This window comes from Tachysurus fulvidraco, chromosome 12, assembly GCF_022655615.1.
Source record: "Tachysurus fulvidraco isolate hzauxx_2018 chromosome 12, HZAU_PFXX_2.0, whole genome shotgun sequence".
Taxonomy (NCBI): Eukaryota; Metazoa; Chordata; class Actinopteri; order Siluriformes; family Bagridae; genus Tachysurus; species Tachysurus fulvidraco.
The window spans coordinates 16286674-16304618 of NC_062529.1; the positions used below are offsets into that span (position 1 = coordinate 16286674).

At 37.8% G+C, this 17945-nt stretch overlaps 1 protein-coding gene across 4 annotated transcripts in view; it reads right to left on the reverse strand.

Moving 5' to 3' along the window:
- LOC113659279 (protein unc-79 homolog) overlaps positions 1-17945 on the reverse strand; it is a 33479-nt gene extending 15534 nt beyond the window's left edge. Inside the window, exons 1-22 of one of the 4 annotated variants that reach the window (XM_047821908.1) lie at positions 17445-17945; positions 15164-15284; positions 12088-12401; positions 11327-11497; positions 9693-9788; positions 9548-9603; positions 9334-9463; positions 9027-9091; positions 8236-8324; positions 7793-7833; positions 7416-7444; positions 5234-5463; positions 4577-4748; positions 3990-4220; positions 3628-3818; positions 2741-2864; positions 1999-2139; positions 1424-1639; positions 1109-1336; positions 878-1010; positions 598-677; positions 361-509 (exon numbers count right to left, since the gene is read on the reverse strand). In XM_047821908.1, the coding sequence (XP_047677864.1) occupies positions 361-509; positions 598-677; positions 878-1010; positions 1109-1336; positions 1424-1639; positions 1999-2139; positions 2741-2864; positions 3628-3818; positions 3990-4220; positions 4577-4748; positions 5234-5463; positions 7416-7444; positions 7793-7833; positions 8236-8324; positions 9027-9091; positions 9334-9463; positions 9548-9603; positions 9693-9788; positions 11327-11497; positions 12088-12401; positions 15164-15284; positions 17445-17466 (3029 nt within the window). In that variant the 5' untranslated portion in view covers positions 17467-17945. The remainder of the gene's footprint in view (positions 1-360; positions 510-597; positions 678-877; positions 1011-1108; positions 1337-1423; positions 1640-1998; positions 2140-2740; positions 2865-3627; positions 3819-3989; positions 4221-4576; positions 4749-5233; positions 5464-7415; positions 7445-7792; positions 7834-8235; positions 8325-9026; positions 9092-9333; positions 9464-9547; positions 9604-9692; positions 9789-11326; positions 11498-12087; positions 12402-15163; positions 15285-17444) is intronic. The other 3 variants (XM_027171958.2, XM_047821907.1, XM_027171957.2) reach the window with 3 other exon arrangements.

Genomic DNA, 17945 nt, shown 5'->3' on the forward strand with positions numbered 1-17945 from the left:
CTTTACTTAAGACGCCGAGGCGCTTTTTTCCTTCTCGATAGGTGAGTAACGTTGGTTTTACTTTGTTACACAGAACTAATATATGCCTATGTCCTTTGCATGATTATGCTTGTGTGTCATTTTTGCTTGTTTGTTTATCTGCAATCGTATTGTTCTTCCCTTCAGCTATGATAAAGACACATTTCTTTCCATTATTTGCCTGGGTTACGTATGTGTGTGTGTGCGGAGCTATCAATACAGGGGTGGGACCCATTTGGGTTAGGGGTGTGTTTGTTTTGGTGATTTCAAATGTCGACATTGGCTTTCAAAAGTCGGAGACCCTGCCTTTAATCTGCTAACAAGGCCCTTTCTAATGAATACCTGGGAATAAGCATCTTCTCTTGAATGTAGGCAAGAAACTGAGGGTGGTCTTTGCGGGCATGATACAGACACTCCCCATGCAGACACAGGATCTTTACACAGTTCAACATGTTGTAGAGGATGTCTGGCTCCTCGAATTTAGCCATCTCCTACAGGGGGAAAGCAGTACTTATCTGTATTCAGAACATCGACAAAAAGCCTCATGTGTCATGTAAAATAAGAGACTGTGATACTTACCTGAAGTATGGTATAAATAAGCCTGAGAGAAGCTGGAAGCTGCTGATAGGAGAATTTCCTTTCAGTATTATTCTTTAAAGCTGTGGTAAAAAAAATCATTAATGGTAATCATTAATGTAATATGAAATTAGAATGAACTAAATAAAATAGAACTAAGAGGTTGCATTTCAGTGTACATGGCAGGGATGCTGTCTGCATAAAACATTACATATAATGTGATCTAATATTGCAGATTGTGCCATGTTATCTAATTTTCCTGATAGTCATCACGTGCACGTACGTGGGTTATAAGGGGAATCACCCTTGTTGTCAGGGTTGTCCTGGTTGCTTCCCTCATCTGTGCCATTCTCTGGTCTGAGGCAATGTTCAGACCTGGGAAAGACCAGACTTTCCTCAAGACTGTCTGAGGGCTCCTGTTATAAAGAGCAAAAATAACTTTATTTACTATTTATTACTTCCATGCTTTCTCCTATGATTTTCATTTCTCCTATGATTTTCAATTCTATCTCACCACCAGGCATATCTCCTCAGGAGGTGTGAGTCTCTGAAGGAGCTCACAGCCCAGTTGGTAGCAGAGGATGCTGGACTGGCACAGGCTGCACTCCATAGCCTTCTCGTCCTTCTGGCAGGTGTGTGAGCCACCCCAGGGAGCCTGGAACACACTGTTAATTATCCCTACAATGTCTCGTCCCAGGCTGCCTTCCAATCCCAGAGTCACTCCGTCATCCTGAAGCTCCATCTGCATAAACAAAGAAACTTTGGAATCATTTAGATTTTTTTAAAGGTTAAATTATGTCAAAATGTCCCGTGCTGTTGCATGGGTCACCTGTTTCAGAATGAGGTCAAACATGAGGATGAAGCAGCCCAGATTCATATCATCATCATCACAGTCCAAGTCTAGAGCACAGTTACCTGTGGCATGGCCAAGGTTCTTAAAGGGGCTGCAGTGCAAAGGGCTTCGGAATGGGCTTCGGAATGGACTGGGAAAAGGACTAAGGGTGTTGTTATGCCCTCTTCTACCAGGATCTGAAACCACACTCACCTACAACAGATATGTACATTAAGATCACTGCAAATTATATAGTCTTTCTTATAAAATAAAATACGCTATTATAATATTTTATTAAAAAAATAAAAAATAAACTATTTGTTTTCAATTCAGTCATCCAGTGGTGTTTAGATATATCACTTGCTTGCCAATAATAAAGCTTTTTTAAAGAGACTATATTTAGTCTTTGCCTTGTTGTCATGACAACCAGCCTCCCTTTAATACTGCACACAATAATTGAGCAGGCTCTGCACATTGCACAAGCTCATGCACATTGTTTGTGTTTAATATTATTTAATGTATTATTCAGAATATATATAGAACCCTACTGAGCTGATAAATGTCAGATATACCCTTCTGGCACCAGCATTTCCTGTTAGGTCTGTGCCTCGTGTCTTCCTTTGATTGGCCAGCTCCTTCACAGAGTTAACACCATCTGAGAACATGCTAATCAAGAGCTGCAGGGGCACAACAATGTCCAGCTCGGACAGCACCTGCACATATTGAGTGATATTATAAATAATAATAACAACATTATTTGCAGTATAAATGTCAAACATCAGGATTAGTACAAGCACACAAATTGGTTTGTGTGAAAATGAAGTGCCATCATGCAATACTATACATCAGGAAATTAATGTGAATGCACTATTCTAGGTTTAGGGATGACAAAACTGCAATTTCTAACATGAATGTCTGCAAATGGATGTCCAGAAAGGCTCATTGTTCTTAAAGGAAATTGCAGTGATGGACCAAAAGAGGAGTCTCTCTGCTGACAGCACACAGGATGCACCATAAAGAGTCAGTAGCGAAAAATGTGACATCAAACACTCGAATGTGGGAGCTTTGGCTCACTGTTTTTGTCTCACGATACCACTGACCCAGATCCATACTCAGCATGTGCTATGCCTTTATTTTTTTCCACATAATCCTCCCAAAATAGACATGTGACATGCACAAACTTAGTTCTTAAAGTTGACAAGAAAGGAGAACCAAGGTCAGGGAATTGTGAGCAGTTACTGTGCTTCACAGTGACTATGTATGATTTTTCTGGGTAGTCCTATGTAGTAGTCTCACATACATATTTATACTTACATGTAGCCATAGCAAGGCTTGTTCCTGCACTGATGCAGGATATCCAGTAAATCTGCAACTTATGAAACCGAACATCTCCTCCATGGAGAAGGGCAGTGGACATAATTCTATGTCAAACATCTTGCTGTAGGAAGAAGCAAAAGAGGTGAAAGAACAATATGACCACACCTGCTTCACAATAAAAGCCAAAGCAATAACAGAAACATTGAGAATTTTCAGGTCAAAAGAAGAGACTTAATTAATCCAGAACATAGACTCATGGAGGATTTTGGTAGAAGTGACAAATGAGGTCAGGACACTTAGCTAAAGGCACACAAACTGCTTTCTTCTCATTAATAGTGACCTCTATAAGGCTGTGCAGTACAGAAATAATTCCACAGAGCCAAAGGGCTTACACATTTGACATTATTTTTGATGAAGTTCATGGCACCTAGATGGTAAAGGTGTTGCCTTGGTAACCGAGACAGGCTGTCTCGGTTACCAATTGAGAGCACCACTAGGGTTTCTCTGAGCCATGCATTACAACACCTGAGTGTTAATCAGGCATACAGACTCTGTACCATCTATTCTACAGAGTGTGTTCTGTTTATTTTCTAATTGTCCTTGCCCCAACACAGGAGTCACCCTGCTCCAAACAACCCTGTACCAGAACTCCAGTGTTTATTTCCAAGTGTACATCCAATGCAAGCAAGTCATATTATTTTTATTATCAAAAACAAAAAGCATCATGTCCAGTAATAGAAGTTGTTCAACAGAGTGTTCAATGCCATTTTTAACTAAATCAGTCAGTAAAGATGAAAGCTTAACTGTAATTGCAAAAATCCTATAACATTGCGTGATCTATTATGGATAAACCAAAGAATCCATATTGGCAATCACTACTATACCTAAGGACTTCCCGGAACTCCTTCAGCTGGTTGTCTGGCACTTCAGTTCGTATGGCCTCCAGCCATTCAGGCATAAAACACTCCCAAAGTGGCTGGCTGATCACGTTATAGGGGATTAAACACAGGATACGATTCAGGCCCTCCTTCAGCTGTGAAACTGTACTGCAGGATTTATCCCAGTAGCCACCCACCTGTTCGTACACACACACAAAAACATGGAAAAAAATATGTGTGTGTGTGTGTGTGTGTGTGTGTGTGTGTGTGTGTGTGTGTGTGTGTGTGTGTGTGTGTGTGTGTGTGTGTGTGTGTGTGTGTGTGTGTGTGTGTGTGTGTACGGGTGTGTGAATTGTATATCAATTTACCCTGGCAAACTCCACTGGCTTGGGCAACAGGCACATGACCATTACATCAAAACGCACATCACAGACAGTTTTAAGCCACTTTGTTACAAACTGTGGCTTCAGCTTCTCCACTAGACTACCCACTTCATCATCCATCATGTAGGCAGTGGAATGGAACCACTGGAAGACCATGCTAACCAGACGGGCAAGGCTCTCTGTGGGCGTGTTCTCGCTTGGGGTACACAGGCTCACCTGGAGCAGAATTAGTAGAAAGGAAGGATGGAGAAGTAGATGGAAATGGAGGTTAAAAGGATGGGCTTTTAATTTGTTATCATAGTGTATTAGATGTATTATTATGCTGTTTAGTCAAGTGAATGATTTAGTAAAAGATATAGTGACAATATTGTTATAGTAAATTAATGTCTAGTATTTTGGTAATCATTAGTTTTAGCCTTAGTGACATAGTATTGGTAATGATAGTATTATTATACAAAGAAAATAATTTTATAGTCTGAAACATAATTCAAGTATATATTGAATACAATGAAAAAAACATTCACCTGCATACTCACATACGGTACACATATCAACATGGATATACTCCTTACCAGTAGCCAGATGCCAAACTGACTGAGCAGCCGCTGATCATGCTGGTCATCCTCTTTGTTGTCAAATTCCAAGTTGTCCAGAGAATGGTGGGAGGTAGAGAGGCCCATCTGACGCCGGCGGTTCATCTCAAACTCCCGCTGCTCTGCATGGATCTCTGCCTCTTTCAGCAGGCTAACACAATGTGAGACATATGACAGACAAAACCTAATGTCATAATAAATGATAGAGCTAATAATTCAGCGCAATACAGTCAATATGTCAAGACTTTTACTACATTGTCCCATAATATGAAATTATATCAGAATGATTTATTATATTAATGGTTAAGGCTCTGGGTTACTGATAAGAAGGTCAGGGTTTCAAACCCCAGTGCTGCCATGCTGACACTGTTAACACTCTGTGCTCCAGGGGTACCTTATCATGGCTGGCCCTGCAATCTGAACCCAGCTTCCTAACCAACTGGAATATGCGAAAAACGAATTTCACTCTTCTGTACTGTATATGTTACAAACAAAGGCTTCTTCTTCTACTAACAATAAAGCATAATTATCAGATATCCAGGACTGCAAAATTTTAGTAAATAGTAATCAATTTATTAATAAATTGTTTTACTGTGTGAATAACCCAGTGCTGGACAGTGCAGACAGTGTGGGTACCTGATGACAGACTCCACAGTGCAGACGAGCTCCTCAGCTCCGCACTCTCGTGTGTTGATGGGGGGAGGAGATGTCTGGTACAGATGAGTCTCTGCTGAAGCACCAACCTCACTGCTGTGGTGGTTGACATGGCAACGCTTGCAATAGCGCACGGGCCGGTTGCCATGCCGACCACAGCAGCCGGCCGAGAAGCAGGTGACAACAGCCCGTCTCACATGAGAGCTGCAGTTCTGTTGGGCAGAAACAGGGGTAGAGAAAGAGAGAGAGAGAGAGAGAGAGAGAGAGAGAGAGAGAGAGAGAGAGAGAGAGAGAGAGAGAGAGAGAGAGAGAGAGAGAGAGAGAGAGAGAGAGAGAGAGAGAGAGAGAGTATGTAAATCAAAGATGGGCAGAGACAGAGAAACAGAAGGAGGTGGCAAGAGGGAGAGAAATCAATAACTCCCAACTACATCACAGAAAAGAAACACAGTTATTTATAAGCAATGAATATGCAGGGACCCAACGAATAAAGAATAACATGTACTGTATACGCACAGTGTCTCATTCTGCTGAAAATAAAAAACTGATCATTCCTTATGGGCACACTCCTGATATGCAGTATTATTATATTATTTTATATTAAATAGTATTAAAAGTACTAAGTATTATCTATTCTGATATGCTCTTTATATGATATGTTCCAACTGCCACAGCAGAACGGTAATGGCAGTACAAATGGTAAGAGTGAGTGACTAAAGCAAACTGCCTGGCAAACACCCTTTAAAATAAGATTTTGGCACAACTGTTTGATTGAATTAATTATCTGTATGTGATTATGTTCTTGTTGTAAGGACACATGAAATCCCGCTTGTCCAAAATGGAGAGAACCCAAATTTAGCACTATGCCTATTAATTAAATGATAACTATTAACGTTTCTAATTACTTCAATTATTATTATTATTATTATTATTATTATTATTATTATTATTATTATTATTATTTCCAGATCTCAAAAACTGTACTGTGAAATGAGTACACATAAATGAGGCATATTCTATGCAACACACTTATATAAATGAGAAACCTGGCCTAGTACACATAATAGTCAAAAGAACATTTTAGATTACAGAATGACAAAGCCTATTTAAAAGATTGTGGATTAAAAATGAGCAAATCACTGTAAGCTTTAGGACAGCTGCCTCATATGAAAACGCTGTGCGACTCTTTCAGTCAGTGTACCTGAGATTACTTCCCACTGCTTGCTGGCTCACTCTAAAAACACAGCAAGGAGGTTTTCCAGGAAACACATCATCATGGCCTTCTAGTTCCATTATGAACAGTATGTTGTATGTCAGGGTGAAAAGAAAAGACTTGAAAAGACTATTAATGGATTTGCGAAGAACTATTAAAGGGCTTATTATTGTGTTGAGACAAATGAAATTAACAGAATCAGACACTTTTAACACACTGACTACAGTATATCATATATATTTTCATATAATTCCACTATTATTTAATAAATGTACTGTAAAATCACCAGTACTGAATTAGCTTTAAAATATTTGAGCCTCAAGGACTTGTCAGTGGCTCCAGACTTACTCACTCTTGTAACTACATTTCTGTCCTATTACCTTCATTGTACTTGCTGAATAATTCATAGAAATTACTGAATAGTATGCTTTAAAACGAATAAATGAATAATAAGAAAAATAATTACAAGAGTTTAAGGGATTCCGTTCACACTGGTAGGGTACATTAAGTTCTGATGCCCTCTAGATTCTTAAATGATCGAACAGTAACAATTAGATGTTGTTCTACAATTTAACGTAATTTTACAGATCTACAGGCAACTGGAGCATATTAGACATTACTAGAGGCAACAACAAGCATGCAGATGTAAGAATGTGAGCTGATTAGATCTATTACAGATGAGAGTCTGACTACCATGACAACCAAAGTCACAGAGACAATGAAAGCCAGGGTAAATACAGCATGTGTAACCTGAATATAATTTTCTGTATTTAAAGAACAGAAGAGAAAAGGAAAACATAAGACAAAATATTGTAATTCTGTTGGGAACAACAGACATCTGTAAAATGAATTATCCATCCCGATGCTAAAAGACATGATTTCCCAGTGACATGACTACATTCCCCCAAACACAACACAAGAATAGACATCAAATAGTATTTATGATGATCTTACCTTCTTCTGACATATAGCAGATATTTCAGCTGAAACAATATAGGATATTGTTATTAAAATGTGCCAAAATAAAAATTTGTGCTAGCATATGCTGAATGTTATGAATTGGCCTAACATTACTCAATGCAGATGTGTAACACACAGATTTGGCTGTCTGATGAAAGCTTTATATTTGTATTATTTATATAGAAAATGAGCAGGAGGTTCATAAATAAATGTAGTTGCATAGTTTATCTTACTTGCAAGCCTAAACCTATTCATGTGTCACTAGAATTTCTGTTTTTCTGTGGTTAGACTTTGTGTCTATGAGTGTGTCCATGTGTTGGGTGTGTTATTATTCAGCATGAAATATCCACAAGATGAATAACAATGCTGACCTTGAGGTAAGAGCACATCAACCAGCCACTCTGCATGATCTCTAAAGATACAAAGCGGAGCACCAGAACACACAAATGAATCTTTATCATTCATACAAGATTGGTATAAAAAACAATATTGACAATGGACAGCACTCTACCAACCCTACCATACCATGACTAGATTTTTTTTATGACTCTTTTTTACCATGACTCTTTTTTTTTCAACATTTATTTACACAAGGCTGCAGGTCATTTACAAGATGAAGCCACATGAAAGGCAAGATTAATGAACAGGGTAAAACCCACGGCTGTTTAATTAACAATGATAATGTTACAGACTCTTGGCAAAGAGGGGATAATATAACCATGGTAACTACTCCTGTGAGCAAACACCACGACCGGTTAGACACTCATTTACAGACCACTGTGTACCTAGAATGTACCTAGTAAATAAATCTTACCCTGCAATCCTCTGACTACATTCTTCACAGATATACAGAGGAGGAGGCTTGTCTCCAAGAGCAACTGAGAGAGTTGGGTCGATGCACATCTGAGTGGAAAAATACAACATGCATGTTACTTGACTCTGGGCCCATATTATCACAACAACTGTCACACAATTAGACAATATTAGCAACAGGAAAAGGCCAGCAGTAGCATGCACACTGGGTGTCTACCATGATAGTTACGTTCAGATATGCACCCAAAAGCAGGATGTGTTGATATTATGTAAATCTTTTGAGATTTATACGTCACAAGCATACACACTTTGCAATATGTTGGATTAAATACATTGCCATATTGAAGCCCTGAAGTATTTATTCTGTTTAATGACAAGGGTCAGTAGTCGGGCTGCAGCACTCAATACAATGGCCAGTAATTTACAGAGGTCTACTCATGCGATCACCCAATCCTCCGGCAGCACCGGGTCATCTCTTCCAATTAAGCTTCCCCACCTCCAGCCCAGATCTCTCTGCCCCCTCTCAAGCCTGCTGTAATTGAAATGCGGGGCATGTCTATTCCTGTTTCATTCTCACTTCAGTGTGCAAGCTAAGTCAATACTGACGGAGAAGGACAAATGGCTACAGACATTATCGGGGATGGGTGTGTGTGTGTGTGTGTGTGTGTGTGTGTGTTTGCAGATCTTTGCAAAGGTGTTGGAATCTTAGGCCTTATATATATGTAGTTGAAACAGATACATATAAATGTATACACTTTCAAATGACATCGACATTAATAAACCAGTTTCTACCTTCACTGCAGGTTTATTAATCGAATTGTGACACTCAATATGTTGGCAGTGAATAGGATTCCAGGCTGCAGAAGTAGGAGAGTGGAGCAAAAGAAGACAGAAATGAACATTCTAATCTAGTAATTTAAAAGAAAAACAGCATGATATCAGATATTATGTAGATTTAAAGATCTTAGTGTGCAATCAAGTGTTCTGCTCATCTACTATAGAAAGGTTTTCTCAGAATTTATACATTTTAGAAAAGCATTGTAGAATCCTGTAATTGTATGTAAAAGCATAACTCAATATACCAACAATATTGCCTCACCTGTGTACTGAAGCCCCCTGTACTCACTAATTGCACCTGGAGGCTTGAGATTCGGCCAGTAATGGAAGAGCATTTGAACAGCTGGAGGCTTTACTTGCGATGGTCCATAAGATATCACATACAGAAGGTCCTAAAAATAGTAAACGAATCATTGTGAGAGGTAATGCTCAACATGGAAATATTCTCAGAAAATAAAAGGATCTAAAAACACTACCTTCCACACTTCCTGCTTATACTTCATCAGGCACTCCAGAAGCTGACAGTGGTATACTAACATCAGCATAAAAACAAGGTTTATTTTATTGTCATTATTCATGAACAAATTCTCCAGAACATTGGAACATATAAAATGTTTCTACCTGGGTTTGACGTATACTGCATAGCAATCATTAGCATAGAGGAAGCAGACAGATTGACGTACGCAGGGACCCCTCCTTCTCTCCGAGTCGAACCCACTTTAAAAAAACCAAAAGACATCAGTTTACAGAAACAAATGGCAATGTTTAGATCAAGGACTCCAATTCTAAAAAAAAATTACTACATGTGTCTACTTTAAGCTGAAACTATGAACTTTAGCAAGTAAAATAACAACATAAATAACAACATTACATTAATAACATTAATTTAGAATAATTGAATTTTTAATTACTTTGATTAATTTAGATATTTAATTGTTAACAAAATTTGGCTACATTTATTAACATTTATGCAGTTCTATATAATCTAATATGTTTGAACCCTATTACCTACACAACTCATTTCATGCAGTTCATGATTAAAGGTAAGCCTGCAAAATTAATAGTTGTAGTTACTTATTTGTTAAAGTCAAATAAATGGGCCAATAATGCTGAGGTCAACTGTTTGCTCATGCTAATTGGAATTGTAATTCAATGGACTTTCATGATAAAGCATTTGTATATATACATACAGGTGCATGTCAATAAATTAGAATGTCATGGAAAAATTCATTTATTTCATTAATTCAACTCAAATAGTGAAACTTGTGTATTATATAAATTCAGTACACACTGACTGAAGTAGTTTAAGTCTTTGGTACTTTTAATTGTGATGACTGATCACCTCCATGCCATGCCGAATTGAGGCAGTAATTAAAGCAAAAGGAGCCCCTACCAAGTATTGAGTACATATTCAGTAAATAAAGATACTTTCCAGAAGGCCAACAATTCACTAAAAAATTTTTTTAATGAAGTACTCTAATTTTTTTTAGATGTTTTCATTGGGTTTTTGTTAAATGTGAGACAAGATCATCACAATTTAAAGTACCAAAGTACTAAACTACTTTTTTTTCAAAGTCTTTTTAATGCAAACAAAGTCAAATAACAATACAGAATCCCATTTTAATTTTACATGAAAAAGGAGTAAAGTAAAAGTATTACAACAATAACAATAATAACACCACCCACCCACTCACCCACCCACCCACCCACCCCGAGTCCTGGCCCTGAAACTTAAACTACTTCAGTCAGTGTGTACTGAATTTATATAATACTCAAGTTTCACTATTTGAGTTGAATTACTGAAATAAATGAGCTTTTCCACAACATTCTAATTTATTGAGATGTTCCTGTATATATAATGAAAAACTATTGCAAGGCTGCAAGTAAAATAACAATAACTAAATAACACGAATGTTTATAGCCTGCAGTCACCTCCCATTAAAACAATTTTGGATAACAAACAGATGTGTACAGTTTGACTCTCACTGTCATCAGTATCCTGGGAATTCAAGCTGTGAGAACATCATGCTGATCTTTGGGACAGAGTGTTCCATTTTACTTGGCTCTAGATGTGAAATCTATTCTATTGAAGATGGACCTTGGTCTTTGTAAGCCCTCAATCTGTCATTTCTTGCTCCATTTTACAAAGAAAAAGAACAAATTGTATAAGCTTATATACTATATACGCTACACTGTACACTTATAGAAATAGACAGCAGCAATTTTAAGAAAGTAAATAAATAAATAATACTCACATATAGCCATAGGGAGAAAAGATGTGCTCAGGTATTCTATGATGTCTTTGTGTAGGAAAGGAGGAAAGGTGGCTAAGGTGGAGATCATAGTATAGGGCAAAGTGCTGAGGATATCATCGCTGAGAAAGGGTAGAAGGCAAGTTGTCGTGTAAAATATGGCCTGCCCCAGATCTGATAAGGGGAAGAGAAGAAAAGTAAAGAGACAAAAACCTAATGTAACCTGCTCTACATGTGGATTTAGATTCACACATTTCAGGTAATGTTAAAGGCAGTGTGAAATTATTTATATTGTATTTGTAAAGCAATACTGGAAGATAAAGTATTGGCTACATGGGTATGACACCGGATAGTCAGCAAATCTCTTAGATTTGAGGTGTAAAGAAAAAAAGAAACGCTATAGCTAATATAATAAACGTTTTAGAAAGTGTAGATTACTTTTTGCTCAGTAAAACCAACCAAAGATAGACAGATAATCTTCATTGGGGTGTAGAGCACTTAAGTGAAAAAAATGGGCTCTGAGGTTTGATAAACTATTCAACAACCCAAAAAGATGAAAAAGTGAGTAAAATCACCCGAAAAAATATGTGAGCAGGTCACAAGATGGCTGTATATATCTGTATATTGACTGTATGAAATACGTTCAGTAGGTCATAGCTTTGAGAGATATTAAATATTTATTAATCAGAATATACAATTCTGATATACTGTATTTATTTATATAATATATTTATAGTGTTGAGCACCCTGACTAGATGACTCACCGTGCTGACCATGCTGCAGCAGGGGCACCAGGTCAAGCAAGGTGACGAGGGTGGCATAAAGCGCCTGATAGTCCAGAGAGGGGTACTCTGATAGCTGAGCGTCCCGACTCTGCTGGGCGGCTCCCCCCCGGTCGGCCGGGGCGTCCCGCAGAACGCTGTAAAGGAGGGAGCGAGTAACTGTAGGGTTGATGGAACTGACTTGTGGTCTTAGAGATGGGGTGAGTGGGAATGGCACAGGAAAAAGACACATGGTCATGGGCACGGCCAAATTGGAAGCTTCCTGGCTCTCCTTCCTGCCTGTACGGGACAGGATGCTGCTCCGGGGAGAGGGGAACAAGGGAAAAAAAGAGACAACAAAGACACAAAGAAACAGCACATTACATTGAAATGGCTCTACAGAGACAGTGTAAGTAGAAAAGAACCAAACCCAGATAAACCCCACATAGGATGCAGTGTCTCCACTCTTACATCACTGATCATGTGTGTTTTTTCTTTTAGCTTTTTTTTATAATTATTTTTGACTTATGCAAGTGGCATTCTTTAAAATGATTATTTTCTATTTTATTGAAAACAAAAAAGGTGCCAACAGAAGCTTGCAAAGAACTGCAATGATCACTGCATCTCATGCGTATCTGGTGACAAGGAGCAAAAATATAAAAAAAATGGCATGTTTTCAGTGGCAGCCCCGTACTTCTCCAGAGGAAAAGCGTTAAAGAAACACTGACCCCTCTGATTTAATCAATTGCGGGGCAGCCGTGCAGGTCAAATCAGTTAGGAGGCCAAATAACCATGCTTTGTTCAAGAAACAAAAAAAAAAAAAAAAAAAAAAGAATGGCAGGAGCTGTCAAAGATGAGAGCAATTTCAAATTGGTTCGGGCACAATACAGAGATGACACTTCTGAAACATGCTTCAGCCAGTAATAAACATGTATGTGAGTTTAGACTAAAAGTTCCCTGATCACAACACATGTTTATTGCATCATAAAAAATAATGTCAGTATGTAAGTACATTATGATACTTGATCAGTATCATTGGGGAAGAGAACTAATGAGATCCAACAGGCATATGGATTTCAGTTCTAAAATAAATGTAGCTAATCTACAGTTAGGGAGAAGACTGTAATGGAAAAGGAATAAGGTTGCTTCAAACGGGATGGCTGGTAGCATTATGCTTGTGGACTAATGGGGGATGGACATTTGTGTTTGCTGTCTCCTGGGAGTATTTTTCCCTAATTCTCTGAAGGAAAATGGCAGCAAAATTTCATTGGCCTGTGATGGGCTTGAGAGCGTTGGGAAGAGAAAAAATTTTGTCTTTTGATGCACATTACATAAAAACAGTGTGATGTGTCATTGGTCAAACTGCAAACTCTATAAACATTTATCTATAAACATATGCATGTCACTAATAGAATTCAGTTCAACATTTTAAACACTTGTAAGCAGTGATGCTTATGCACAGACAAAATCATACTCATAATATTTCTTCCTGCTGTATTTAATATAAATCATTTTGTAATCGCTTAATGAACAACATATATGTTAATTACAATTGAATAAACTGAATCATCAATCAAAAGTATAATTTTAAATTGTAAATAAGTTTTTTAACTAATCATGTATGTTCTTCAGCAGTATATTTTCCTCAAACAGTACAACACACACACACACACACACACACACACACACACACACACACACACACACACACACACACACACACACACACACACACACACACACATACACACACACAAGCTACATGTCCAAGCATGTGTAAGACTCCAATGATAAGCAAGAAATTAAGTCTTATATAAACAGTGATGCAATGTATAATTAGTACTAGGTTTTAATATAGTATAATATAATATAATATAATATAATATAATATAATATAATATAATATAATATAATATAATATAATATAATATAATATAATATAATATAATATAATATAATATAATATAATATAATATAATATAATATAATAGAACATAACCTAATATATTTGAGCCCTATTACCTACATAATTATTATGACAGTTCTCAGACGGCTACTTATGTGTCAAATCAGATGAGAGTTTACTAGATTTTTTTGGCTCTTACTCAGACAACATAAACTTTCCCACAAGACCTCTTGCCCTTTTCAGTTACGTGTCAGTAGCCCCTTGCAGCAGTCCTGCTGAAACTTTACTATGGCCGTTTATCAAATATCCATTTGGCTGCTTGTTCCTCTCTCTGTCTGGCTTATATTCTCTGTAAGACTGTGACATATTCTGTGTCCCTGCTAACCTGCTCTCAAGCTTCACTGCTCGTGTTTTTTACCCTAGGCTCTCCATAAAACAGGTCTGAAAAAAATCTGAAAAGTGTTTTGAACAAGTTAACTCTTTTTGAAATATGATACAGGTATGTTCCTTGAATTGACATACTCATCACTGCTGCCTTTTCTGTATCCTAGATTTTATATTAAAAAAAAAAAGCTCAAACTACTTTTTATATTCTTATGAAACAAACAAACTTTATCTTATCTTCAAGACTAATAGATCATGCTCTAACCAAAGTAATGGATCGCAAGCAATAAAACACAATGGGGCATGCTGTTATAGGAAAATAATCAAGCAAAGACGGTGTGATGAATTACCACCCAGAAGTTATTTTCCAGTAACAGCAAATCCTACAGTGTTTAATTCCTCAAAATTGTTAAGAAAATATATAAATAAAATGAAATAAAAATAATATAAACTATTAACTATATGCTGTAGTGCTGTGATAGAAAATTATGATTAGCTTCTGACTAATTCAAATCTGCATATGGATCACAGACAGAGTATGGAGCAACCAAATGCTAAAAAACATGATTTTCGGAACCAACAGAGAAATAGGCAAAATTCTAAACATACTAGCAATCTGTGCTGTACCATTGCCACTACATTCTCTACATTACACTACAAATAATAAGACTAATATATACCAATTGCACCTAAGTACCTTAAAACTATTTAACACTAAAACGCACATACCACAATTATCTGTAGTGTGTATCTTTACTTCACCTGTTGGTCCAAGCGTAGTACACTTACCTGAGCAGGGTTTGAGAAAAGTATTTCAGTGTGTTTGCAATGTCTGTCCCAGATGGCACAGGGTAAATATTGTGCAGCACACGGTTGTGATACTCTTGCAAGTATCGAATCTTAGAAGCAACTAAACAAAGAGCAAAGTAATACATAATCAAAAGCAAGCAGGGCCTCGGTTACATCACTGAGGATTAAAGATCTTAACTGGGCCTAATCTGCCTACTCTATGACTGGATGCACACACAGTGATGGACACAAAACATTACACAAGAGTGTAATAGTCACTTATGTATTCCAAGAAGCCGAAGTCAAAAGACACAGAATTTCCAAGTGTATATGACCTTCAGGTTTGTCCCAAAATAGAACAATTAAAAGTAAAAAGTTGAATCAATTTCAGCAGATGTTAACTGTCTGTTTTTAAAACTCAAATTAGAAACAAATACAACCAATGTTATGCCCACAAAAAAGTATTCAGGTGGAATGATTTTTGATGTTTTGGAAAACCTTCTTGCCCATATTAGTTAAATGTGGTTGGTCAACATAATGTATTTTGTTTCTCTCATTTACATAGTTCAGGACACTATAAAGACCAGGGTTTCATATGTCCAGCTGTCAAAACATGAAAATGTATTACACATATCACACAATTATTATTCCGGTTAAAATCACTGAATTCAGCTTTAAACCGTAGCCAAACTCTGATCGTTTATTTCTGCTCAACAGGGTTTAACAGGTGCATTAGTGAATGGTATTCAATACTTTGGGCCTTCTTTCTGTTTCATCCCCTTATAATAAAAGACTATAAAGTTAAAATGAATTAACTTACAGGCTGAAACTATGAACTGTATTGGAAATGTTATAGCTTTATTTATCTGTGTAATCCAATGGCATAAATGAAGGTGAATTGAACACGTAATGTGTCCAGAAAAAATTCCTCCAAAAATCAAGTGACAAAACTTGGGTTATATTTTTATAGTTTTCATTTAAGTTGAAACAGGATTAATGCAATCTAAATAAAATATACATTCTGTAATATCTCAAAATTCAAGTAAGAACAAATTATATATTTTATGGCACAATTTCAATCAGAACAAATTACTCTTTTTGGAAGGCCAAATCCAATACCATTTAGCATTTTATAAATTATGAGTCTGCATTTTTTATGTTCGGGCTGTTTTTGAGCATCATGATCTTCTGTTTTCAGTTTGCTCTATCTAACCTGCACAAGTGACCTTTAGTCAAGTGCCTCAGGTCAGCAGTGAGCCATACTAATGTGTATTAAGTGCAATATCACCTAACACGCATGGTCTAGTGTGTCATAGTTCATGCTAGTTATCAAAAATATAGCATGCAAACCCATTTGTAGGAGATAATTACAAAAAGAGATGGAGAAGAGACCTCTACATTGTTATTATAATGCTTATTAATTCTTATTTTAAAGTATTTACATATTCTTGTTTGGTGATGAGTTTTAACATAACATCCAGTTGTGCTTCACTTGTATAAAAATGTGGTCTATATAACTCCTCTTTGCAACATGAAGAAGGATCACATTAAGCTTTCTACGAGTCATATTTCAGAAGTCCATTTTCCAGCTTGACCTTGAGAAATATCTGTCTTGTCTAAATCTTTCTTGTTTAATTCAAAAGCCTTCACCTGATTTTTTCCTTGTTTAACGTTTCACCTAGAGAGAAAACATCTCCTTATTCATGCCCTGCAGCCTGGAGGACGTGTTGCAGCCTTATGCACCTTAGCAACGTCTCTCTCTCTCTCTCTCTCTCTCTCTCTCTCTCTCTCTCTCTCTCTCTCTCTCCCTCTCTCAGGGTCTCTCTCCCTCTCCCTCCCTCTCTCTCTCCCTCTCTCTGGTCCTCCCTCTCTTTCTCCCTTTACCCCTCTCTTCCTCTCTCTCTCTCTCTCTCTCTCTCTCTCTCTCTCTCTCTTTCTCCCTCTCTCTCTCTCTCTCTCTCTCTCTCTCTCTCTCTATCTCTTGTCCTCCCTCTCTCTTTCTCCCTTCCTCCCCCTCTCTCTCCCTCTTCCTCCCTATCTCTCTCTTCCTCCCTCTCCCCCCCTCCCCCCTCTTCCTCCCTCCCTCCCTCTCTCTTTCCTCTTCCCCCCTTTCTTTCTCCCTCTCTCTCCCCCCTCCCTCTCTCCCACTCTCCGCCCCCCCCCATCTCTTATGCCCCCCTCTCTCATCACGAAGGGCAGCTACATCACACACATCCTATGTTTAACAATGACCACCACGGCGGCGTGTAATAAAACACAAACATGTGCCAAATGTACTTACACTGTTCTGCTTTCGTAGACATGCTGAAATCTCGGTGAGAATCAAAGAGGAGTCACATTGGAGATGTGATTTAACCCTGCGGTGTTTGCGGTCTTCCCACCTCAGTGTTGATAAAGTGAGCGGAGCCCCTCGCGCTCCGGATCGCGCAGGTTATACCACTATTGCCACAGCATCTCCAAACCAAAGTGTCTGAACGAAATAAGATAAAACACTCCCTCCTTCAGCACGACAGTCTGTCGTTTCCCCTAGTCTCCTCATCTCTGAGGTAGCCTGGATGTTCGTTTCGTATTCCTGGTATTCGCGGTAAAAATCAGCAAAAGGTGGGCTGGTCTACCGGACTCACCTTTGTACCGCGAATGGACTATTCCGTGTCGAACATTTTCCATTGATGATATTAATTTCTGGCGACCATGTGACGTAGTTGGTGGAGGATTTCATGTCTTTAAGGGTTTTTTTTATAATGAAAAGAAAATGCTGCATGGATGAAGCAGCTGGTTGCTT